At 44.9% G+C, this 25,569-nt stretch overlaps 1 protein-coding gene across 36 annotated transcripts in view; it reads right to left on the bottom strand.

Annotated features, from left to right (window-relative positions):
- Enox1 (ecto-NOX disulfide-thiol exchanger 1) overlaps positions 1-25,569 on the bottom strand; it is a 565,516-nt gene that overhangs the window by 130,029 nt on the left and 409,918 nt on the right. For all 36 annotated transcript variants that reach the window (XR_003950851.1, XR_003950849.1, XR_383179.3 and 33 more), the window contains 3 exons: positions 13,950-14,123; positions 12,565-12,771; positions 9,106-9,339 (listed from right to left, as the gene is read on the bottom strand). Coding sequence is in view for 27 of the 36 variants with exons in the window: in XM_006519001.4 (XP_006519064.1) it covers positions 9,106-9,339; positions 12,565-12,771; positions 13,950-14,123 (615 nt within the window). In the remaining 9 variants the exon portion in view is untranslated. The remainder of the gene's footprint in view (positions 1-9,105; positions 9,340-12,564; positions 12,772-13,949; positions 14,124-25,569) is intronic.

The raw sequence follows: 25,569 nt of genomic DNA, 5'->3' as shown, positions 1-25,569 counted from the left end.
TGCTGAAGGCTCCATGAGTACTTTGCAAGCAAAATCGAGGGGAGAAAACTTCCATTTGTTTGTTTCTACTTCTGGGCAATGTGATACAGGAAAAAGCACCTTTGTTCATCAAGTAAGGAAGACAGACTCTTAATCCTCAAAACAAGCAGAAACTAGACCTTAATACCAGATACTTACCCACTTATTCTCTCCAGTGCTGTCTGTCTGCTCCATGGGGGGACTTTCAGAGACAGCCCCTGTATTGTTTAGCTTTCTAAACAAATATACACTCCAGGTGGACAGACAGAGTCTTAGAAGGAAATTTTGCTTTTATTTGGCATGTGTTTTGTTTTGTTTTTTGTCTAAGTCAACCACTGCCTCCTGGTTATCGGTATGCTATTTTCGGAGTGCTTTGTGAATCCTGCAGCATGTTGTCTAAGATATCTCTAGCCTTATTTTTCTGAGTCCTCTCTAGCCAGGTACCATTTCAGGGCAGGGCCCCTCTGCTTAGGATCCTGTGGAGGAGTCGAGTCTACCTTCTCCAGACTCAAAGCTGCTGTTGCAGATTTAAGGCAGGCCATAATACACTGCTTCCTCCTGGTCTTAGGGAATCAATCGCCCCCAGCAGCCCGCTGATCAAACCTGTGCTCACCATTGACCTAGAGGAGGTACTGGCAGAGGCACACCCACGGGAGACTCCGGTTTCCTTGCAAGATTTGTTTCTTGAGCACAGAGCACAGTCTTAATACGGGAGCCGACTGGTGCAATTGTGTTAACTCTGGGATTTCAGTCTGGGTTCAACCCTCTGTGAACTCCGGCTGCTGTGGTTTCCTATCTCACTTCATGGACCGAAGCGGCTTGGGTTAAGATAAAATCCATCATACAACTTAACATTACACTCAGCCCATGGAGAGGCCCATAATTTAACATTATGTTTGTGAGAGGCCCACTGTGACTCTTAAGAGTCAGAATAAATTCTGCCTCCCTATACACTCTCTCCCTGCCAATATATGTTAGGAGAATGGACCTCGGGACAGACAGCGGGAATAAACCGGATACTTAAGAAATCTTTTTTTTCCCTTAAAAAAAAATTCACGATTGACTTTATGAGCTAATTTTTGTTAACCCTTGCTGTGACTTAAGTCTCCACACAGCACCAAGGAAGGGGGACATCTTCAACTTTTTTTTTTTCTTAGCTCAGAAAGGAAAAAAGAGAAAGAGTAAGAATGCTCATTTAACTCAGTTTTCCTCCCCTGGTATCCTCTTCTCTCACTCCTGGTTGCTAGTTCCTAGGTCTAATGAGCTTCAACCAGAAAGAACACACTTAAATGGTTAGAAAGCAAAACAAAACAACAACGACAACAACAAAACCATTATGTTTGCTCAGCTTGAAAAGCGTGCGCCTTCAGGCTCCTCACCGCTATGACTGGGACTCAGAGTTGAGCTTTAGTGACAAGGAGCAGTTATGGGTAGTTGTCTGACAGAAAATAGCATCACGAGGACTGAGCAGCAGAACAGAAAATGTAGGTAGCCAGAGAGGCATTCTCCCCATTGGTGAGTATCGGCACGCAGAATCCAACCAATGTAAGTGAAGTGTGTAGTTTTGAAAACTCCCAAGTTTACCTTGGTTTCTGGACCCTTTGGGCCTGGCAGGAGGATAATGATTGATGTGCTACCAATCACATTAAATTTAAAACGTGTTAGTTGAGGCTCACTTAGAAATGCCAGTCAACATTTGTTGCCATATTAGAAGTGACTTTAATTTATACTTATTAACACCAACTCAGTAACTCCTGTTGGATGGCTACTGGAGCATACTGAGGACGGTCATTTTCAATTCGCGACTGTAAATTCAATTTGGTATTCAGTGGAAAGATCACCGAGAAAGCAGAAAACAATATAAACTAATTTAAGCAGGGTTTAGATTGCAGCGTTATTAAAGCTATTCATGTGGAAGGAAATTAACGCTGCTCATAAAATCACATCAAAGAACGCACTTAGAAAACTTCCAAATGCTCTCCTCGTCCCCGCTTGGGCGTGACTCTGAGCAGGAAGTGAAGTTTAGAAACTGGAGTGTGCAGATGTGCCTTTCCACAGCAAGAACTGGGGAGATGGCTGTGCTGTGGAGGAGTGTGGACCATCCACCCATTTCAGATCACTCAGTGTTCCCAGGATGGGTCCTTACCACATCACACCCCTCAGCCTGGGCTACTGGAAATGCGCCTGCCAGGCCCCTTCCCCCGCTGGCGTTTTCCTTCGGGTCAGCATGGGCCTCTGTGCCTCTGTCTCAGGGACCTTCGGATTCTCCATCCCATGGCCAGCTGTTACTCCTCCTTCAAGGGTCAGCTTATGTCATCTTCGTAAAGGAGATCTCCCTGCCTCCAGGGTGTGACGAGTACACATCCTTGCTGTGTTTCTAACGTTCCCTATGAACTCCACTGGTACAGTCATCCTGGGCAGTGATGGCCTTCTTCCCATTACCACTCACCATTACTTCACAAATACACTGCCACCCTCTGGTCCATATTTTATCTTTCTCAAAGATGTGTAGTGACTAATGCTGGTCAGGGCACAAATAAATGACTGGAAGGTGGGATGTTGACATGGAGGACGTTTAATTTTGTGTTCAAGAGGATTTATACATATGTTATTGTCCACCAGAGGTAAATGCTCTCATGACAGAGAAATAGGCCTCTGGGGTCATGAGCACTGGGGATAAAAGTCAAGAGTGGGACTAGAAAGGTGGCTCAGTGGTTAAGGGTGCTGGCTGTGCTTTCAGAGGTCCTGAGTTCAATTCCCAGCAACCACATGGTGGCCCACAACCATCTATATATAATGGGATCCGATGCTCTCTTCTGGGATGCAGTTATATATGCAGATAGAGCACTCATACATAAAATAAATGAGCCTTTAAAAAATAACAAGAAAGGAAGGAAGAGAAAGAGAAGAGAGGGGAGGGGAGGGGAGGGGAGGGGAGGGGAGGGGAGGGGAGGAGAGGAGAGGAGAGGAGAGGAGAGGAGAGGAGAGGAGAGGAGAGAATTACAATTGATGTCAGACACTCTAGGAGAACCGGAAAGTACTCGTGACAGCCAAATATCTCACTGGATTCTCAGTTGGTTAAAAAATGTTTTTGAAAGCATGTGTAATTTGGGGGAGGCAATACCAATTTGTTAGGTTTGGAGGGCTAAGTAAGTAATTATAATTCCTATCTTTTGTCTCTCAGTGACTCCAGCTGAATCTATGCTATCTTGTTCTACATCTGGTTATTTTCTGACTTTGTGAGACCTCTTCTTCATGTTTGGGTGAACACCTGTTACGTAGTTGACATTAAAATTGCCAACAGGACAACCTGCTATTCGAAGTCTGCAAGCCAAAGCATCCTTGAGAGCTTGTAAAAAACAAGCTTTTAAAAAAAGACTCAGCTTTTCTCAGAATCCCCCATCGGTGACTGTGCTTCAACCCTTACGCACAATTGGAAGTCCCAGACACACAGCAAGGACTGATCGATCCTGGGAAGCCGGGTAACGTGGTTAAGATGCTAAGCTAAGTTAGGAGATAGCACGAACCTGAAATGGAAAGTAGTAACTAAAATTTAAGTGAATTTTGAAAGGATTTGATGTGGTTTTTATGAGCTTTGCAAGTGTCTGTCTCTAAATCCCCATTTTCAATAAAAGAATAATTGTCACTTGGAACAGGAAAGAGAAAAGTTACCTAAGACCTGGAAACAGGCAGAGAGATCAATGCAGATCCTCTCACTGGGATACTGGGCATGGAGCAGCCAACCACAACCCCCACTTTCGCCTTCACTGGGCTGTGTACTTTGGTTTATCTTTGGCTAGACTATTTTACAGCTCTGAAGAGAGAACATAAATTGTGGAAATGAACAGCGCAAATACTTCTCTGTAACAATGCAAGAGATTTTTGTTCAGTAGAAATTTAAATCTTCGTAAAGTAAATTACATGAAGAATTTCCAGCTACTATCATAGTTAGAAATCAGTATTGATTATTTCTTAGAGGGAAAAAAAAAGTGTTGTGGAATATCTTTTGAATTTTTTTCTTTCTGTTCAATCATGGAAGCTCTCATACTACTCTTTCATAGACCCAGACATAAATAAAGGCACAAAGCCCACCTGAGTTTCTTATCCCAAGCCCACAGCCTGGCTTTGATCTGCCTGTTGTTCCTAAATCCAGGGATAAATCTTCCCTTAGTGCACAGGGGCAAGGAAAAAAGGAGTCTGGTGCCCCCCTTCCCGACCTCTCGCCACCACCCCCCAATATCTATTGTTTTACATCTGGTTATTTCCGACTTTGTGCGACCTCTTCTTCATGTTTGGTAAGCACCTGCTACACATTATCCACATACCAGTCTGGTTAAAAATTTACCAAGTGCCCTGACCTTCTGCAGGTTGGGAGTTTTGAGTGTGATGATAGTGTCCTCCGTGCCTCCAAAAAGGCATATTTCTGGGGTTAAGAATCTGTGGCAGACAGAAAGATTTTGCTGAAGGGACCCTGTTATAGCTGTCTCATATGAGGCTGTGCCAGTGCCTGGCAAATACAGAAGTGGATGCTCACAGTCATCTATAAGATGGAACACAGGGCCCCCAATGGAGAAGCTAGAGAAAGCACCCAAGGAGCTGAAGGGGTCTGCAACCCTATAGGTGGAACAACAATATGAACTAACCAGTACCCCCCACAGCTTGTATCTCTAGCTGCATATGTAGCAGAAGATGGCCTAGTCGGCCACCACTGGGAAGAGAGGCCCCTTGGTATTGCAAACTTTATATGCCCCAATACAGGGGAATGCCAGGGCCAAGAAGCAGGAGTGGGTGGGTAGGGGAGCAGAGCGGGGGGAGGGTATAGGAAACTTTTGGGATAGCATTTGAAATGTATATAAAGAAAATATCTAATAAAAAAAATCTGTGGCAGAGAACTCAGGACCATCTTGCAAACATAAACTGGGCATGTTCCAATGATGTCATTTAACTCGTTAATTAATGAAGAAGCGGTAAGATGTTAAAACTGGTTCAAAGGAGAATTTGGCCTACAAAAGTCTGGGGGTTTTTTTGGTTTTTTTTTTTTTTTTGGCTGCTTAACTGTCTGTGTGCCAGTTAACCAGAACAGTATATAAAGGCTACACAAGTGGTTAATGTTCCCCTTCTGCCCCAACACACTCTCCTCAATTACTCAGTGTTCCTAAAATGTGCAAATTAAGGGGGCAATACAAAAGTGTACTGGTTATTTCCCCTGCAGGGCCAAGGAAAATGTTTCTAAATGAAATGGCCTCTCTTGCTTCCACAAAGGTCAATAACACCCCCCTAAAAAGTGCTTCTCAGGAGGCTCCCTGTGCTTCATATTTTCCTTGCCTGAAGAAGGAGGTCTGGCTGTTAGCTAATGGAATGTCCAGTTGGCCCATAGCATTATTGATTTTTACTTTCATAGAACTATAAATATTGAGACACATCTCCAGATGCCAGCCACACTTCCACACCTACTGACGGACGCCAGGCATACTCTATGCAAATGGGAGCCTAGTCCTTTGAAAACTATGAGCACAATTCCAGGGAGGCTCAGTTCCCAGTGACAGATGAGGAGATTCCCAAGGGCATGGGTTAGAGAACTTGGTCGCAGCAAGTTCACGTGATTCGAAGACAGAGTCCTTCCTAGTGAAACATTGTGTGAATCTTTCCAAGTGGGAGAAAGTACTGAAAAAACTTTTAAAATGTTCTCGCCCAACGAAATCTCCAGTGGATGAAGATATAGTGCTTCCTCATGGCCAAATCAATCTCTTCCTTGTGTGGCCCAGCCCCCAGCCCCCTTCAAGGCTGCTTGGTCTGTGTTAGAAACACTAGAATTCATTATCTCATCTGTCTGGTGCCACTGTTTCCAATAAAGTGTAATTATGGTGCTGTTGTGCTCCTTCTCGCTCTCCCAAAGCCCTGCCATAAACTTCAGGTCCCTGCGCAGTCACTTCCAAGTCAGTCTTCATTAAGTTGAATTGTCTCACAACAATGTCTATTTAATCAGCAGGGTGCCCACTGACTCTCTGTTTTAGAATTTGTATTAATGAAACCAATGGCTGGCGACTCTCTCTGCCTTAGCCACTGCACAGTTTCAACTCTACTGTTTCCTCTGGCTTTGGGAAGCCAGGCAGCCGGCCAGTGGGGAGATGTGTTCACCAGAGACGCCCCCTTTTCTCATGCTTGCGGCACCACTGGCTGTCTCTGAAGGGAAAACATCCTGTAGTTGCCACTCACCGTAGTGCGCACTGCTGCTGATAGTGTTAGGACGTACCACAGTTCACTGTTCTAAGCAGCCAAAGCAGACTGATTAGTCATTTCTTTCATTACCCAAGAAATTACCTAGATTCTACGAGGCAGGATCTGGCATGGTGTTTTCTCTTCCCCCAGTACCTAGCACTAGTACCCAGGGTCTGGTATTTGTAAAACACTTAAGCAAATACTTCTTACTGGATTGGCAGCAGGCTGAACATAGTCACTTCCCTCGCTGCCAGCCATGCATGGTAGCTCTAGTGGCCAGAAATGCAATATGCCCATGGATTCAGATACTTGGAGAAGAGAGAGAGAGGAATTAATGCGCCCAATACCTACTGTGTGCAACTGTGTGGGAAGCCTTGCAGGTCATAAGAAAGGTTTGATTGATACAGATTTTGCTGAATGTGAATGATCTTCAAAACAAAATTACAAGAATAAACACATATGGTGTAAAATAGAAGAAAAATATCTAATAAACCTAGGATGGCAAGGTTTCTCACAGGAGGGTAAAAAAAAAAAATCAAATCCAATTAGGTATTTTCAGATTCATTCTGTCACAGGTTTCCATAGCTTCCGACTTGACTGAATTTTATATCCCCCACATCAATGAAATCGTCTTCAGGGAGACAAGTTTCCTTGGCTCCTCCTGCCAGGCTTTGCAGTGTTATAAGGAGCAGAGAGTGGATCTCCTCTTGGAAGCAGCCCATTTCCTAAGCAATTAAATGCTGTTTATATTCCAAACTCCGTGCTTGGGTTGAAATTGTCAAGCTCGGTATTACCTGACTCTTGCCTAAGACGTATCTACAGCGAGTTCATTCTACTGTAAGAGCCATCTATTAAAATTTCCAATCTGTTCTCTCCTCAAGGGATCACACAGTACTTGGCAAAGGCACAGCTTCCGAATTCTGCAAATTATACTCATCTATATAAATATACATTTTTGAAATGGCAAGGCTCACAAATTACTCCAGCAAATTGACATCCCAATCTGCTATCCTCCAAAAGTAGAGGCAAATGCCATGTACCTTATACATGGAGTTGGCACTTTTGATGTTGGCTTCATAGAAATAACCTAACATTAGATGCCAGACCTTCATGAAATTCCTCCATGCAGTACAGAACTAAGGTGGAGCCATGACTGAACCCATTCTAAGAGTCTCGCGCTCTAGTGACTGAGCTATCTGGGCTGGAAAACAGGTCACAGAGACCACAGGGTGGTGCCACCAAATTCACTTGACATTGGCACAAAAGAGAGAGGATTTATTCCAATGAGTGTTCCTGGTTATAAGTCTTATTCTTTCTCATTCTGGGCTCTCATAATAGTTTCTAGGCTGAATTTACATTGCATATTTTTTCTCATTGGAGGGGTAGCCTCTGCCTGTATATTTATTGACTATATTATAGACCTTCTGGGCAGGCACCAAGAAAGCCAGCAGGCAGTGCTACTCAGTGGCTGGAGAGGCAATTCAGTGGCAACCGTGGCTAATTAGGAGTCCTCAGAGCTGACAGGGATGATGGTTAAGGAGGCTATCACTTGCCTTTTAGATCAAGCATAGAATGCTTTTTCTGATCTTCCTAAAATTGGTGGTTTTCTTCAGTAAGACCATCCCATCCATTAAGACATTGCCAATAATACATGAGGTAGGTTCTTACACCCCCATTCTCCCACTCTTGCCAAGAACCAATCACATCTCTCCTTTCGTCAGGAATCCATGAAGCCATCTCTTCACTGTTTACAGGGCACAGCCAAACTAGGCAATAGCCTTGGGGCTTCACCATCTGGTTGAGACACTCTCCAGCTTCACCTTGCTTTAGGAACACAGTGCCCAAACCAAATCCTCTTTGTTTCTGGTACATCTTTGTTCTTAGGGCTCCGGGCTCTGGTTAGATTGCCTCTGTGAACCTTTCTAACTTGGGAGAAAGACCTCTTGTTTATCCCAACAAGTTCAAATCCTGCCTGCTCTTTGAAGATATTCTCAACCCCTTTCCTTGCTCAGGTTACACTTGCTGGCATTCCCAAAGCATGTTGTGGATGCCTTGCTCCCACACGGAGGGCTATCAGCTTTGCTCAAAGTCATTCAGTTACTTGTAGTCACCTGCCTGTAGAAACTGTGACCCACTACAGTACTGTTGGTAGCCAGCACCCTCAGGAGTGCTGTTCACCTCCTACCAACTGCCTATAAAATGCCAGTCATAAAAATAGTCATATAAGATAGTCATATAAAACAGATATCATTCAGCTCATTCATTTGGTCTCTAGTAGCCCTAGACCCCAACACAGGCATATATGTGTGCATCTCCTCGCCTCCATACATACACTAATTTCAAAACCTGCCTTCCTGGTCATCACTGAAGTTCAGCAGGTCTAATCCTTATTTCTTTGGATCCTTTATTTTCTTCACTCTCCAACCCAGGGAAGGCCCCGGCAAAAATTAAGGACTTACTTTTTCTATTGTTACTCATCTGTAGGTGTGAGAAGGTTCCTTCGACTCCACCTCTAGGACAGGGGACCTGTCTACATTTCTCTTTTCTCTTCTACAAACCCTAGACATCGTGTGTAAGATGTCTTGGAAACACTTTCAGTGTCTGGTAGAACTACATGGTCCACAGAACTCAGAGAGCACTAGACAAGGTCAACTTCTCGGTGAGGCCACTGCCCTGACTCACTAAGCACCTCCTGGGGACCACAGGCTGCTGCTGGCATTGCAGAGGCCCACCCCCACCCCCACCCCACCCCCGCCCTTCCGACCTTCATACAGGAGAGCCTGACTAAGCAATGGCTCTGTCCCTAGCCCGATGATGGAACCCAGAGGTCTGCAGATCCTAGCTCGCCCCCCCCCACACCCCCTTTACCTTTCAGTTTGTCAGCCAGCAGGGCAGCTTCGTGCTCCGAGTAGTGCATGATGGCCGGCGGCGAGGGAGGCCGCAGCCTGTCCTCTTCCAGTTTGCGTCGATGCCGCTCCTCCCGGGCGCGCATCCTTTGCTTGCATTCCCACTCATAGAAGTCATCCCTGGCCTGAGCAAAATCCACGTGCAGGCGGCCGGAATCCTTTTTATCCGTGCTCGACCCTAATCGCATTCTGTAACCTAGAAGCAGTGGAAAGCCAGGTCACCTCCAGTCAGGGGACACATTTCCCACAAGCTAAGCAACTGTGCCTCAGGAGAGAAGATACCTTTTTGTCTCTGGGGGATGGGAAGCAGGTATCCTTTTAAAGACTTAATCATTAAGCACAGATGTGGAGGTAAATATACCTCCCTTCCCCCCCCCCCCCACGTTACTTTCCCAGAGGGACCCTCACAGTGCTCCTGTTGCACCATTAACCGAGCACTAAATCCTGGCCACGCCTTCCTCCCTTTGGCTTGGGGGGGGGGTCGGGGGGGGGTCTGTCTTGCTTTTTGTTTTCAATGTTCTATAACTCTATTGCATGTGCACTCTTAAAAATTCTTTTTCAAAGAGGCAGGGTATGAGTAAATACAGAACATCCATGATATTTGAAGGGGCCCGGAAAGTAAATTTCAGAACTTTACTCGGAGCCTATTGCTCATTCCCCTAGCAAACACTGCCGCTCTGGTTTTTTTCTCTGCCGCTACCAAAGCCACAATTACCCAGGCAATTTTGCAATGTTGTTTTATTCCCACTTATCCTCTGGGGCATGCGGGAGAATATGTTACCTTCAATCAAGAGGCCCCACAGTACCTCATCCAGCCTGCACGACCACACAAATTATCTGTGCAGTCTTTGAAGGCCACAATAGGCTTGTGCAAGGGCCCAAAGTTAGGCCAGAAAGGAAAAGGGGGGGAGGGGGGAACCTTTAGGGGGAAGGGAGGACTTACTGAGCACTACCTATCTTATAGTGATTGGGGATGAGGGGGGAGAGAGGTCGTGAGGGGTCAACACAGGACTGGATGCTGCCAGCCAGCCTAACTTCAAATTTAGAAGAATTGAAAGCACAGCACGGTGATTGATTCTTCAGTTTGGAGTACTCAGATTTTCACAACATCAATTCAGGTCTTAGCAGGAGCATATCTGGGAGGGGGGGCTGCTAGAGAAAGGGAGCAAAAATAAGCACCTCTGCTTTGCAAGGGATTTGCAGATGAGCTGCACTTGGGAAGAGCTAGGCTGTGCTGTGCTGCCTGCACCTTGTCCTGGACCATTTCAATCCTTACCCAGTAGGATTTGAGTTAAAGCCCAGTCACAAATCCCCATGGAAGCTGGCTTTTCCCCCAGCAGGGCACTTTACACTTTTTAAAAAGTTACAAATGTGCTTGCTACAGATCTCATCAGACTGAACTCTCTTCCAGGTTTCAACAGGATGGTGGAAACAAAACAGTACCCATCTTGGGTGCAAACAGCCGCCCACACGTGAACAGAATTAGTGCTGACTTGGTGGTGGGCTGTGGAAAGTGACGTCAGCAGGCTGTGTCCTGGCCAGCTGTCTGAGTTGGTCGGAACAACTTTCTCTGCTCATATTCCAGAGAACCGGCTCTCTAAAACCTTTCTGGTCCTCTTTCATCAGAGCTTCATCATTACAGCATTAAAAGACTCTGATGAGGCTGAGGCTAAACTTAGCCTGGCCCTCAAATGTGAAAGTGCTCCTAAAATTAGGCTTTCCAGCTGGGCTTGCTGGAGATTACAGGGGTGGTGGTGGTGGTAACCTTCTCTCCTTCCTGTCCCTTCCCCCAACAGCTTGGGTTTCAGACTGTCTCAGCTGCAGAGACCACCCTAGCAAAGCTGGAGACTTCTCTGCACTGAGGCAGTGAAAGGCTTGAAGTGGGTGGAGCCTGTGTTTCCTCCCGATTCAAAAGAGCTACCAAGAAGCGTCAGAGTTTGTCTAGTCTCTATTTCCCTCCATATGTCTATATATTTGGCACTGTTCATCTTTGTTAGCGTCTTCGAAGTTTTCTGTTTGGTCTTAAAGTTGGCTTGTGTTAGTGTTTTAAAGGACATTCGCCTACTCGATTCTTCAGTCACGCAGGGTGAAGTTAGTGTCTTAGCATTGAGTAATAGTTTGATTGACTATAGTGACTAAGAACCCAGATTTCCAGGCAGGCACTGACAGAAAGAACCATCTGTCCTTTATCCTGACCGGGTTTGTTTTGTTAAGAACAGTCTGACACTCAGAGATCCCCACAGTGTGCTTCATACACACGTGATCGACCTCACCTAGGAGTCCTGCTGGTAAACCGACTATTCCACCCACAGGTGGAAGTAGTATGACAATTTATCTGGGTTAGGGAGATGGAAAGCCACGCCCTCCTCTCTCCAGGAGATGGGTGCCACTGTGCGTGTGGTAAAATATCTTTATTCATTTCCACTGTGGAATGTCCAGACTTTATGTTTCTCGTTGAGAGCTTAAGTACAGTAAGGGATTTAACATTCTCTGGATCCCCGTCTTGGGCAAGGTCTCTGAGGTACTGGGATAACCTCAACCTGTCAGGGGTTCACACAGAATGAAAGGCAATGGAGACTGGCTGCAGACATCAGGAAAACCTGGGGGTGGAGCCCAGGTTTCACTTGATTCTTTCCCACCCCAGGGGGGGGGGGTTACCTTTGCTCTGAGTTAGGTAGGCAGTCTGCAGGGTGGCAGATGGCACTAATGTCGCTGGAGGAGCAGCAAAGGGCAGGGAGGGTAACCTAAAACTAAATACTTCCAAAGTACCACGGTAACATTAGCCTCGGTGTCCTTTGGTTTGACTGAGGCTTCCGTGCACCTAGTCAGACTTTTCCTATAGAAACCCAGAAAGCTGAAGGCAGCACTAGGCTTCCTTTTCACATGTGTAAACTTCTCCTAAAGCCTGGTCCTCCGGATAATGATGGTAGAGCAGGCAGCTGTGTGTGAGGACAGAGGGCCTGTCACAGGCCCAGGAACACATTCCCTGCAAGAAGGGGATCTTGCTTCCCCCCACACCCCCCCACACCCCGGGGTGAAGATTGGAAATGCACTTTTAAGAAACTGAAATTATTCTGAGAGAGTACTTTACTCCCCCCCAGAGGATTACATCCAATAATAATAATGGTCCTCAGTACTCAAAATATTGCTTTTCATCTAATACGCACTTGAGAACATTAATTAGAAACTCTGTGGAATTCCTTGAGACTAGATGGTAGGCAAACCTGCCTGTGGAGAGAGGCACAGGCTTAACAAAGAGCCCCGTGGCAGCCAAGCTGAAAGGTGAATGCCTCCTTCCCCAGCCCCCACGCTACCAGGACTTATTGTGTGTGTATTAAGGCAAAAGGGAAGGAGCTCACAGTAACATCAGAAGACAGAAGACAGGATAGAGAGCAAACCCCCTTTTACTAAAGCAAGGTACCAGAGAGGTAAATGGCTTTGTCAACCATGAATTCCTCGGCAAAGCGAATGTGACAGAAATTCTTCTTGCTCTTTCGGATGGCTGTGATATCTCCACACTGCTCAAAGACTTCTTGAATAATTTCTTCCGTTGCATTTTCTGGTAATCCTCCAACAAACACAGTCTTACACCCTGGAGGTCGTTCTCTTGTGGAAGGAGGTGGAAGATCTAAGATCACAATGAGAAGAGTTTTGTCTTTTTATCGATCGGCTCTTTACCAGGTTCACAGGGCAAAGGTTCCACTTGCAGAGTTGTCTCCAGACTGAGACACAGTCATTTTTATAGCAAGTTATGTCTCCCCAACCCCATGGCTACTCCTCCCTCCCCTCCCCCATCATGTTTCCTGATCTTCTCCCCTCCCCGTCAACCCCCCCCCTTTATTTCTCATGTTCATTTCTGCACAGAGTGGCTGTGCTTGTCCAGGAAAAAGATAACACGTGTTAGCATAATTTCATTTCTCTTTCATACACAGACACCCAGAAGAAGAAAAAGAGGAGGGAGAGAGCGTCACAAGTACAAAGCGCGATGAAATGACACATGATGAAAAGGCCTGGCTTGCTGCTGCTTTGTCTTCTTGCCAGATAAAGGGGGCAGCATCGTGGGACGAGGGAAACACAGCCCACGAGAGAGCATGCAACAATACTTACCTGGCTGCAAAGATGCTGAGTCTGGGAAAAGCCTTGGTTATTATTCACATTTAAATGAGCACACTATTAAATTTTGAGGAGGCTGTGTGAAAAGATAGTGTATGCTGTCACAACAGTTTGCCAAGTTTGTATGTAGATTACTACAGCTATCTCCTGAGAAGTCCAGTTCAAGTAGGCAACACTGATTAATACGAATTTTTTTTAAAAAAATTTCCAGGTATGTAAGCCTATAAACTTAGCATCAGAGGCTAAATTAATCAAATATATAGGTCCTTCAAGTGAACGTGACTTAGCCCAGAAATTCTGAGATGCGTGTTCTTCCTGCCTCTCACCTTTCCCCCAAATTGCCACCTGCCAGATTAATTCACGGTTCTATCTAGTAAAACACACTTGAGACTTTCTCTCCCGTTTGTGGAGGTGGAGAGAGAAGCTGCCAGATTTCACATGAGGCATTCCAGAAAATGCTAGTTCGCTGCACACAGGAAAGACTCTTAGTGTTACACATAAACTCTCCGAGCTCACTGGCTTCATGGTACTTATCCAGTGGCTGGACAGCTGAATGCATGGACACATCCTTGTGTACCTGTCCTAATGTAGAGACACAGCCTTGGGTAGCACATCGCACATCTGGAAATGAACCCAATACTATTTACAAAGGAAAAGGAATATGTCAGGCAGCTGCTTCTCCCTCCCACTTACTTGGATTTTGGGGGAAAAGAGTACAGCTTTTGCAGTGGATTATTTCCTTGACGACAGCCACTTCCGTTGGGGGTGGGGGTGGTACCAGCCCCAGACCGGGTATCATCGGGTTAATGGGGGTGATTCCAGTCATCATGTTGAGGCCTGGATCGAAGCCCGGCACGCAGATTGAGTCTGTGAAAGCATACAAGACAACACGTTGGTTAGACATTGTTGGTTCTGTTTGCGTTACTGTCTCCCACGGACTGGTTAACTTTATATTTCCTCTTCCTCTGGAGTTTCTCTTGGCATACGATGTAGAATTACAGAAAGCTATTCTAGAAGGGTAAAGGAGAGAAAGTGTACAATGTAGAACCTACAATTCTACAAAAAGGAAGTTATATTACTTAAAATATTAGCGCGGCAGAACAGAACACAGCATATTAAAGTGTGAAACCATGCGCCATGAGGCTCAGCTATTACCGGGAATGCAATTTTCTGTTCCTCAATGTTAGGGCATTGTTTACACTGCCTTATGATTTACAATGTGGAAAGAACATTTGGCATTGAAGTGCCCTGAGAATCGAATTGTCAGCCTACTTTTATCAAAAGTCCCTTCTGGTCCAAGTGACCTACGTTTGGGGAAGTTCACTTTATATGTACATGCTCTGTACTGATCACCCAGGTCCCACCTAGCCCGTTTCTCCTAGGGGAGAGCCTGACATGGAAGAGTGGGTATAATTGCTGTGGCTGGGTTAGAGGCATGCAGGTGTAAAATTAGCTGTATATATTTCCCAATCCTATTATATAATCACACTTTCTTCCTTTTACTCTATCAATAAACATTTGGCCCACCCTTCTAAAATTTTTATGCCTTGTATCGAAAACAACCACAAAACTAAACAGAGCCAAAGAGGATAGATTTTCCATATAAAATGCTGAATTGATTTCCAAGTGTGACAATGAAGCAAATAATGTCAAAGGTGATATACCGGGACTTTAAAAGGATAATAAGTGTGGTGAGAATAGAGAAAAGAGAGTCCTTGTGTAAATAAGTGCAGCTGTTATAAGTAAGTCAGCAAACACCAGAACTTTCATGGGCCCAGTGATCCCGTTAGTCGGTATATATCCAAAGGCAATGACTGGAGACACCTGCACCCCCATGCACACTGCAGTGTGAGCCAGCATCCGGAGTCAACCCAGATGTCTGAGCAGATGGATTGATGGATGTACTGAGGATCTGTGGCTCAGGGACAGAGCAGTCCCAGCCAGAAATAAAAATAAGATGACTTTTGACGTCTGTGATATCATAGATGTCAGTTAAGTGCAATACGCCAGGCTTACACAATAGGACCAATTGATTTATGGCAAAATCTAAACAAGCAAGCAAGCAAACAAAACCAGCCACAACAAAAACTGAATTCATAAAAGTACAGGGTAGAATCCTATACAAACTTTAAAACTTTAAAGCATCAGTTAGTGTGTGACAAATGGCTATGATGTATCTATCATTAAAAACAAATCAAGTAAGCCCTTTCTAACCACAGGTGTATTTTCAAAACTGTGTACCAAGACAAAGGGATCCCTCTCTTGGGGCTTTTTCTCTCTGTAGAAAACAAGGCTATCTCTGGTACGATAAAGTTCTGAGATAAGCAGACAGTCACACTGAGGAAGGACCTGGGGGTCCTCTACTATTCTGCAATGAAAAATTTAAACTACCTCTCTATCTCCTGTCTTTCCCTGCCTCTTCTTAGGTATTTGCCCTTTGACCTTTCTGTCCTGTTGGGTTCTCATGTACAGAGATGTCTGTCCCTCTGTAGGCTTTACTTTTTGCTTAGCTGTGCTGAGTGGTTAGACAAGTCCAACAGCAGAAGATGGAGTTTATGAAGAAGCCTGAATATATGGAAGGCCACAGGAGTCTTCTAGCTACTGTAGGCATGTCCATTTCTTTGTGAGCAGAACAGCCTAAGCCCTGTGACTCTGGTCTATATCCCAGTGTCCTAGCCTGGCCATATGGACTGTTTGTAAAGCCAGGCCTGAGAGCAAAAGCTAAGTAAACACTTTCTTAGAAAGCTGTCAGGCATGCATTCTAGGAAGTTCCTTTGTGACCCTGGCTCTCAGTTTCCTAAACTGTGACACGGCTGGTTTGACTCTTGTTCCTTGGAACAACAAGAGCATTCCAGGACTCCAGAAAACTGTGACACCAGGACTCAGAACAGTGATACTGAAAAGACACAGACGTTTAGATCAGACAGGACGAGAACCCAAAATGGTTATCCATAAATTCCTCATAAGATATCATTGTGTCATGACATCTCATAGATAGACAGAGAAATCGACTTTTAAATCACTTAAGTAGAATATCCTACATCATAAAACAGACAAACGACAGAGTTGGGAAGAGGACTGGGCCTGGTTCCATATTTAAAAGTGTATAAATATGATGATTTCGATGTTCTCTCTTAAAATGACCCAACGTGATTCATTGCTATTATTAGTTACTTTTCTATTGCTGTTATTAAACACCATGATCAAAAGCAACGTGGGGAGAAAACGGTTTATTTTATCTTACAGCTTCTAGTGCACAAGAGAGGGAAATCAGGCAAGAACTCAAAGCAGGAATCTGGAGGCAGGAACCAATGCAGAGATCTGGAGGTCTCTGCTTAATGGCTTGCTCCTATTTTGATGGATGCTGCACATTCACTAAGGGTCTCTTCTGGCTTCTCTAGGTGCCTCAGCTCTTCTTCATGAGCCCCTTCACACCTTCAAAACGAGGACCACTGGGAAAACTTTACTAAGTTTGGCTGCCTGTGCAAGGTAGAGCCTTAGCCTTTGGTCATTGAATACAGGAGAGTAGGTCTAAAAATGTACCTGTAAAACACACACACACACACACACACACACACACACACACACACTTCTGCTGTAGATGACAATCATCAAGAAGAGACAGGGCAGAAAGGGTCTCAATGTCAGTCACTGAAATCACTGCTTCCACAGGTGAGTGCACTAGCCAATAGGGAGGGAGAGGAGGGAGGGGGAGGGGTGCTGGCCTGCCTGTGCTCTTTGTTTAATCTCATCCCTTAAGCAGGCTTCCTCTGTTTATCTGTTTCTCTCCTGGCCTGGCCCTCACTATTGTTTGCCAACTGGGGATGATTTAAGGCTGGAGGCTCTCAGGACTGCAAGCCCTGAAACTCTAGCTCCATGTATTATAATAAACAGATGTTTCCCACAAATGAGATGGGAGCCTGGTGCTGGCGCTTGCCTTCAGTTTGAACAGAACAGACGTCTATCTGCTTTCTATCTCGAGGCCAAATAGATAAAATACTCAGAAATGGAGACAAAAGACAGTGTATTCCAGAGCAGAATGTTTAGTATGTAACAGGAGTTACTTTGCCATTTCTGAGGCATCAAGAGGAAGAGACTATGAGGTTTAATGAGATCTGCATGGTGAGTGCAGAGGCTTGGAGGGGCTTAGAAAGGAATTAACACTTAAATTATGCAGGACCTCAAAGGATCTGAGATTCAGTGTATGAGTGGGAAAGGAGGAAAGGATTAGTCAGTCTTTCTTTCTCTCCTTCCTTCTTTCTTTCTTCCCTTCTTTCTTTCTAAAGAAAACATTTATAAGAATATCTGTGTCTTAGGGTTTCCATTGCTATGAAGAGACACCATAACTAAGGCAACTCTTTATAAAGGACATCTAATTAGGGCTGGTTTACAAGTTCAGAGGTTCAGTACTTTATCATCAAGGTGGGAAACATGGCAGCGTCCAGGCAGGTATGTTGCTGGAGAACAAGCTAAGAGTTCTGCATCTTGATTTGAAGGCAACCAGGAGAGACTGTTTTCCAGGGAAACAGGAGGAGGGTCTCAAAGCCCACTTCAAGAGTGACACACTTCCTCCAACAAGTCCATACCTACTCCAACAAGACTACACCTCCTAATAGTGCCACTCCCTGGTCCAAGCATATTCAAAACACCACATTCCACTCCCTGGCCCCATAGGCTTGCTCAAACCTATGAGTCTATGGTGGCCATATCTAGCCATAGCATAATGCAGAATACATTTAGTGCAACTTTAAAAATCCCCATAGCTGGGCTGGTGAGATGGCTCAGTGGGTAAGAGCACCCTACTGTTCTCCCGAAGGTCCGGAGTTCAAATCCCAGCAACCACATGGTGGCTTACAACCATCTGTAACAAGATCTGACTCCCTCTTCTGGACAGCTACAGTGTACTTACATATAATAAATAAATAAATCTTTAAAAAAAAAAAATCCCCATAGTTTATACCAGTCTCAACAACATTAAACGTCCAAAGTTCAAAGTTTCCTCTGTGATTCACATATTTTCTAAACTGCAATCCCCTCTAAACTTGAAATAATAAAACAGATCATATACTTTCAACCTCATAGGGTATATACTACCAGTCTAAAATGTCCTAGTGAGGAAATACAGGACAATACTGGAAATTTTATCTATTGGCAAGACCAAAAACCAGCTGGGCAAACTCTAAACCCTGCGCCTCCATGTCTGATATCTGCTCTCTGGCTCCTTTCTCATCTTTCTTGACTGCAACAACAACTTCTTTCTCTTGGGCTGCTTCCACTCCCTGTTAGCAGCTTCCTGGGCAGGTAACTCATGGTTTTGGCATCCCTAACATCTTGGGGGTATCCAAGGCAACTTCAACTTACAGCTTCTTGTTCCAATGTCTGGGATCTTAGAACACATGATCTGGGCTCCTCCAAAGAGCTTGTGTTACTTCTCCAGCTCTGCGCTCTGTAGCACTCTGGGCTCTGGATGACTCTACTGTTGCTGCTGTTCGTGATGATCGTACCATGGTACTGGCGTCTTCAATACACTAGGGTCTTCCCACTGCAATTAGGCTTCACCAATAGCCTCTCATAGGCTCTCTTCATGGTGCTGAGCCTCAACTTCTTCGAATGACCTCTTCAGTCCTGGGCCATCAGTTGCAACTGAGGCTGTAGCTTCTTCACCAATGGCCTTCCATGGCCTCTCACAGTGCCAAGCATCAGCTGATATTCATGACTCCTTCATGCTTTCAAAATCAGTACAACCTGGGTAATTCTTACACATTATCAAGTTCATCTGCAGCATGGGGTAAAACTTGGCTATCTCTGGAATAAAGCTTCTTTGTGCGTTCAGAAACACTCCCCAGAAGATTTTACTTTAGTGATGCTGGTTTGTTTGTTTGTTTGTTTGTTTATGTTAAACTTCAGATTTTATTCCCCTCCTGTCAACCTCAGATTGTACCACATTCCATACCTCCTTCCTGCTCCCCTGTCTCCACGAGGATGTTCCCACACCTTACCCCTACCCCACCAGACCGCTAAACTCCCTGAGGCCTCCAGGTGTATCTTCTCTGACTAAGTCCAGACCCTGCAGTCCTCTGCTGTATATGTGTGGGAGGCCTCATATCAGCTGGTATACACTGCCTGGTTGGTGTTCCAGTATCTGACAGATCATGGGGTTAATTGAGACCAGGTTAATTGAGACTGCTGGTCCTCCTCCTCAGCTTCTTCCAGCTTTCTCCTAATTCAACCACAGTGGTCAGCAGCTTCTGTTCATTGGTTGGCGCTCTAGTTAATCAGCATCAACTGTCCCAGTAACCCCTTCTATTCTTGACTCTAAAGTCGGAGCCACAAGGCCAAAACTGCCAAATTCTGCTGCTTCCTGGGACTGAAACATGACTCCCCCTGTTCTATTACATCATTACCAACTTTCTGTTTTCCAATTTCTTTACTACTTAAGCTTGGCTGTCCTGAAACTTGCTCTGCAGACCCTGAACTCAGAGATATGCATGCCTCTGTCTCCCGAGTTCTGGGATTAAAGGCATGTATCACTATGCCTGAACCTAAATTTTTCTCTACCTGGTACTTTCTCTGGCCCAGGCAAGCCTTGAGCTCAGATATTTATTTGCCTCTGTCTTCTGGGATTAAAGGTGTGTTCCACCATGCCTGAGCCTAAGGGCCTAAGCTTTTCATGGCCATTATGCCTCAAGATCTGGATCACATGTGTATCCTCCACTTCAGGATTGTAGTTCATGCCAGATTAAAAGTCCAAATAAAAACAATAATCAGGTAATAATGTCTAACATGATGTAACTATTCCTTTGTTCAGCTGCAAATGCATAAACAATAAGCTCACCTGGGTGGGATCTTGCCCCAAGGTCACCACTTCCTTAATTCCATTTAATATCCTTGAACATAGAATTTAGGTCCATTTCACTTCCTGGTGTCCTTTGAAACATACATTTTGTGTTTTTCCTTTCCAAGCTTGCTATGCTTAGTCAAAATACTCTTCATGAGAGTAAACTAGAAGACAATTCACTGAATCTCTTTACCTTAGCCTCTGGTAGACTCCTCAGACAGGAGCAAAAAGCAGTCACATTGTTCACCAAAATATTAGAAGAACAGTCTTTAAGCCACATACTAAAGTTCTTTTCCACTGAAACCTCTTGGACCTGTTTGCATAGTTTGAACCATCCTTAGCACCAATATCTTCTATATTCCTACAAGGATGGCCCATTAAATCCTTCATAAAGCATTCCATGGCTTCCCACATCCAAAGTCCCCAAATCAACATTCCTCCAAACAAAAACATGGTCAAACCTATCATAGCAATACCCCACTCCTAGAACCAACTTGTCTTACAAAGGGTTTCCATTTCTATGAAGAGATACCATAGCCAACTCTTATAAAGGCAAATATTTAATTGGAGGGGGGCTGGCTTACAGTTTCAGGTTTAGTACATTATTATCATAATAGGAAGCATGGCAGCTTGCAGGCAGACATGGTGCTGGAGAAGGAGCTGAGAGTTATGCATCTTGATTTGAAGGCAACCAGAAGAGACTATTTTCCAGGCAGTCAGGAGGAGGGTCTCAAAGCCTACCCCACAGTGACACACTTCCTTCAACAAGGCAACACCTACTTCAAAATTCCTCATAGTACCACTCCCAGGGCCAAGCATATTCAAACCACCACAATCTGCATAAATGTAAAGTATTTTTCACGGCATAAAAGCATATTATGTTAGCTCAGGAAAAGCAAAGCAGAAGCTCTAAAAAATACACAGCAGACACAGGTAATGACAATGTAAATGCCTCATAGTGAGAGCAAATGCTGTGGAGTCCTTGGACAAGGAGCTACAGTATCTACCCTGGGAAAAGAGGAAGCCAGTTCACAACGCAACACAGGAGGGTCCAATCAAGGACATAGAGGAGTATCCTTTCAAAACACTGCTCATCGAAACACTGCCATCCAAAGGTTCTTCATACCTTGGCCTTGTCCAGTCTTCTTGTCTCTATCTCCAAAGACATGGACAGCAGGAGGCAGGAACTTATTGGTGTGTGTTTCTTGTTTTGTGTGGGAGGATGAAAGGCTAAAGCAGAAGTCTGGCTTGTGGGTTCATATCATAGTCCAGAATTTTACAGTTGAGATGAGCATCTCTATTTTTGGTACTGGGATTGAACCAAGCCTTGTGCATGCCAGGCAAATACTCAATCACCGAGCTCAGCCTTCAGCTTTCTTTTCCCTCTTTGTTTTGAGACTCCCTAACTTGCCCAGGCTAACCTTGAACTCACTTTGTGGCCCTCAAACTTGCTGAAGCTTCTTCCTGTGTAGCTGGTTGTACAGACTTGACAAGATGGTGCTTTTCACAGTGTGGTTCGAAGATTTTGCATTTAGGATTTTAATGTGGTGAGAGCTGAACTCACTAGCTTCATTCATTCAACACTTCTTGAGCACTTTCTGCTGCTGAGAGCTACTGAGGACAACTATACACTTGGGAAATCACAGGACTTGATGGGTCCCAAGCCCAGAAAAAAAAAAAAAAGATTGACTACATGAGCCAAATCTAAGAGTTAGCGAGGAAGGGAACTGCCAGCAGACAGTCTTATAAAGTATGAGGAATTCCAAGCAATTTCCCAAAATCTACCATGAGGTGCACAGGACAGGTGGCCATGACATACTGAGAAAACACAAGGCAACTCACAGACCAGAAGGGATGGTGCTACAGGAGCTGGTGAGTGTCACTGTCTTCTTGCTGGAGTGGCAGTTCCTTGCATGCCAGATGTCTATCTGGTGGCTGGTCCTTGTGCTATGTGAGTTGCCCCACCTTCCCTGTTTCTTTGCCGATTGTTCCCATGTAGTGACTTGACCTTGCCCAGTCATTTCCAGTGGACACCTTACTAAAGACAGTCCTATTTAAGGTGAGAATCTGACCTCATTGGGGGAAATAAGAAAAAAAGGCAGCTGGGTCCCTCAAAGATCAAAGCTGTATATAACTAGGTCAGGTCTGAACAGAGAAGACAAGCTGGGGCTGGGGCTAGGGGGACAGAGACAAGCTGTCAGTGCCAAAACCAGGTCTGGCTCGAAAGGCAGAACACAGTGTTCCAAAAGAATAAGAGGAAGGAGAGAGCCATCAGGAATAGGAACATGGCCGGTTTCCTCCTGAGCCTGGGATGCTCTGATAAATGACTAAGGACACAGACTGCCAGTAGTCCATAATAAGGGCCTAGGCAGGGCGAGCATACCAGCACCCTGTTCAGATGTTACAGGGTGCAGATTACTCTGGTCCCTGGCTCTCAGTGGGCTTAGCAAAAAGAACACAGGGCCAGAGGTTAAGAACTGCTAAGCATCTGTCAGGTTACCTCTGCTGAGCCTCACGCTGGAGAAGCAAGATAGATAGGGTTTAGATGTCAGAACCGAAGCCCGGGATTTGGCAAAGGAGCTGATGCCCTACTTCTCAGGCATGCAGCACAGGTCAAAGGATGGGGCTCTGGGCTCTTTCTCCTGCCTGAGGCCAGAGGTATCTTAGGTCCTGGGAGGGGCTGGGAGGTGCCAGGACTGGGAGAGGGGAAGAGACATGGCATGGAGGGGCAGAAAGCCAGGCAGTACTGCTTCTCTTGTCTAAGATGACTTAAATAAGACTCATTACCAGGCTACTGGGGAGCCTGTTGATACACAAGGCATTCTGTCTCCTGGGAGCTTAGAATTAAGAGATTGTCTCAGCGAAGTCTCCATTTTCAACTGATGAATGTTGGTTGTCTATAATGTCAGTAAGGATACGGTAGTGGTCTGAATGAGAATGGTCCCCATAGGCTCACATTTTCGGGAAGGATTAGGGGGTGTGGCCTTATTGTAGGAGGTGAGTCACTGGCATGAGCTTTGAAGTTTGAGGCGCTGACATCATTCCCCAGTAGGTATCTCTGCCTCATGCTTGTGGATCAAGATGTGAGCTCTCAGTGACTGCTCTACCACTGTGCCTGCTGCCATGCTCCCCATGGTGACAGTCATGGACCGAACCCTCTAGAACAGTGACCCCACATTAAATGTTACCTTTACGCATTGCCTTGGTCATGATGCTTGTCACAGCAATTGAAAAGTAATTAAGACACAGGTGAACATTCAATTTTTTCCTTTGCTCAGACATTTTTAAACAACTCTGTGAAAAGCAGGGGTGAAAAAATCATTTTTCTAAAAGTGATCTTAATATCATGGGTTCAGATTTGAGCTGGGTGAAATAAGGCTAATTTGTTCCTTAGCCAATCTGGGCTTAAAAATTACCCTAAATACAAACATTAGACATATTATTGTTTCAGCAAGGGGCAGCCAAGTATACCTGGGCAGAAAAAAAAATGCATCAAAACATACAAAGCTCACATGTGCAGACAGACCTGAGGACCTGTCCTGGGTCTACCGTGCACATCTTTCTAAGCAAGCTATTTACAATACTATGTTTCAAAGCAATGTTCATGTGAGGAATAAATGGGGTGGGGTGGGGGAGGGGCAGAACCCCAGTTTACATGCAAATGGCAAGTAATCCACAAGTGGTCATAATTATAAAAAATTATAAAGTATAATGTTTATGTAACATTATATAAATATACTATTAACATTGAATGGACATCAGCGTTCACAGTGATGGATGGTAATTGCTTCTTTTGGCAAATGTCTGAGTTACTACTAGGTGTTGAACGTTTTGTGAAACACTGCAAGCAAGATGTTGTAAAATATGAGTTCTTTTTTTCATGGATGTGACAGTCCAATGACTAAAAACAAGCTATTGGGAAATGACAATGCTGCATGACACCTGTTAAGATAAGGGGTGCCATAGAACACAGAGTATGGGGGGTCCACACTGTGTGACAGAGATGTTATAAAGGGCAAATTATAGCACTCCCAAAGAGCTGTCTAAGTAACTAATATAGACTGCACATGTGAGTTTTGTATGTTTTGATGCATTTTTTTTTTGTCTAGGTATTCTTGGTTGCCCCTTGCGGAGACAATATGTCTAAAATTAGACTATAAGCTAACTTTAAAAAGAGGGTGCTTGCTCTTTTTGTTAAGATGAGGTCATAATGGATTAGAGTCCATCCTATTTAAGCAGCTTGTAAACTCAGATGAGGACAAAAGACATACACAGACACCCAGGAGAATGCCTTGTGGGAACAGAGGTGGTGACTGAGGACATGCAGCTGCTCGAGCAGGGTCCCAAGGACAGTCACCAGACACCAAAACCAAGAGAAAGGCATGAGACACATCCTGCTGGAGAGCCAGCCAAAGAATGGACTCTGTACATACCCAAATCTCAGCTCTCTGGCCTCCAGAACAGAGAATATATTTCTGTTGTTTCAATCTACCTGATTTGTCATAGTAACCCTATGAAACTGGTACAGGGAGGCTGTGAGGGAAGGGATCCTGAAGGGGCTAACAGTCAGCTTCCCCTACCTCTGATTTTGAGACAGAGTCTTGCTATATATACAGCTCAGGCTTGCCTAGAGCCTTCTATGTAATCCAGGCCAGCATGGAATTTACCATCTTCCCGTCTCAGGCAGCCATGAATGTTCAAGGATTGTAGGCTCAACCTTATTTCTTTAAAATGACTTCTAGTTAAGTAATGGGAGTGTAAAAAGAAAAGTTATTTTCGAAATGTATTTATTGAGATGACAGGTGCAGAGGTACTTCTAAACATTCTCTGAGACAGAGATGCTCAGACTAGCTCCCCAGAGGCAGAACCGCTCTTAGTCTTTCCCTTCCTGAAGAAACAAACCCTGAAGATTGCTCCGGAGTCGTTGAGAAAAATAAGCTACACAGGTTCCATGTTAACCTAACGGTGTACTTTGCAAGATAAGTGAATGCCTACAAGCAGGATCTCTGGGGAAGCGAAATGGAAAATTCGCCTATGATCTTTCTGAAGGGATCCAAAGGTGAAGAGGTATGTTTTCCGTTTAAACCCGAGATGCATCTCCAGTGTGCGCTCCTCCGGGCTTGCTGTGTACACTTTACAAACAAAGACCTCATTCCATCAATAAAATGCTCTGGCTCTTCGGCTGCGGACACGGTGCGGGAGAAATGGGACTGCAGCCGTCAGCAGCTATTCTCGGTACCGTTGACTGGCGTGAGGAGATTTGCGCCCATGTTTGAGAAAATGACATGGCAGGAAGTGAACGTTTCTTCAAAACTTCTCACAGAAACGTGTACAGAAAACTGACTGTCCAAAGATGTCGGACAGACCCTTCTAGCAACCTGTGTCGGGAGCCTGCTTCTGAAAAACCACACACGTCCTTGGGGAGCAGGGTACCGCATTGTCTCCGCCTGTCGGAACTCAGTCATTATTTTCAAT

Source organism: Mus musculus, chromosome 14 (genome assembly GCF_000001635.26).
Source record: "Mus musculus strain C57BL/6J chromosome 14, GRCm38.p6 C57BL/6J".
Taxonomy (NCBI): Eukaryota; Metazoa; Chordata; class Mammalia; order Rodentia; family Muridae; genus Mus; species Mus musculus.
Note: the sequence above shows the minus strand (reverse complement) of the source record. Positions and strands in the feature narration are given on the sequence as shown.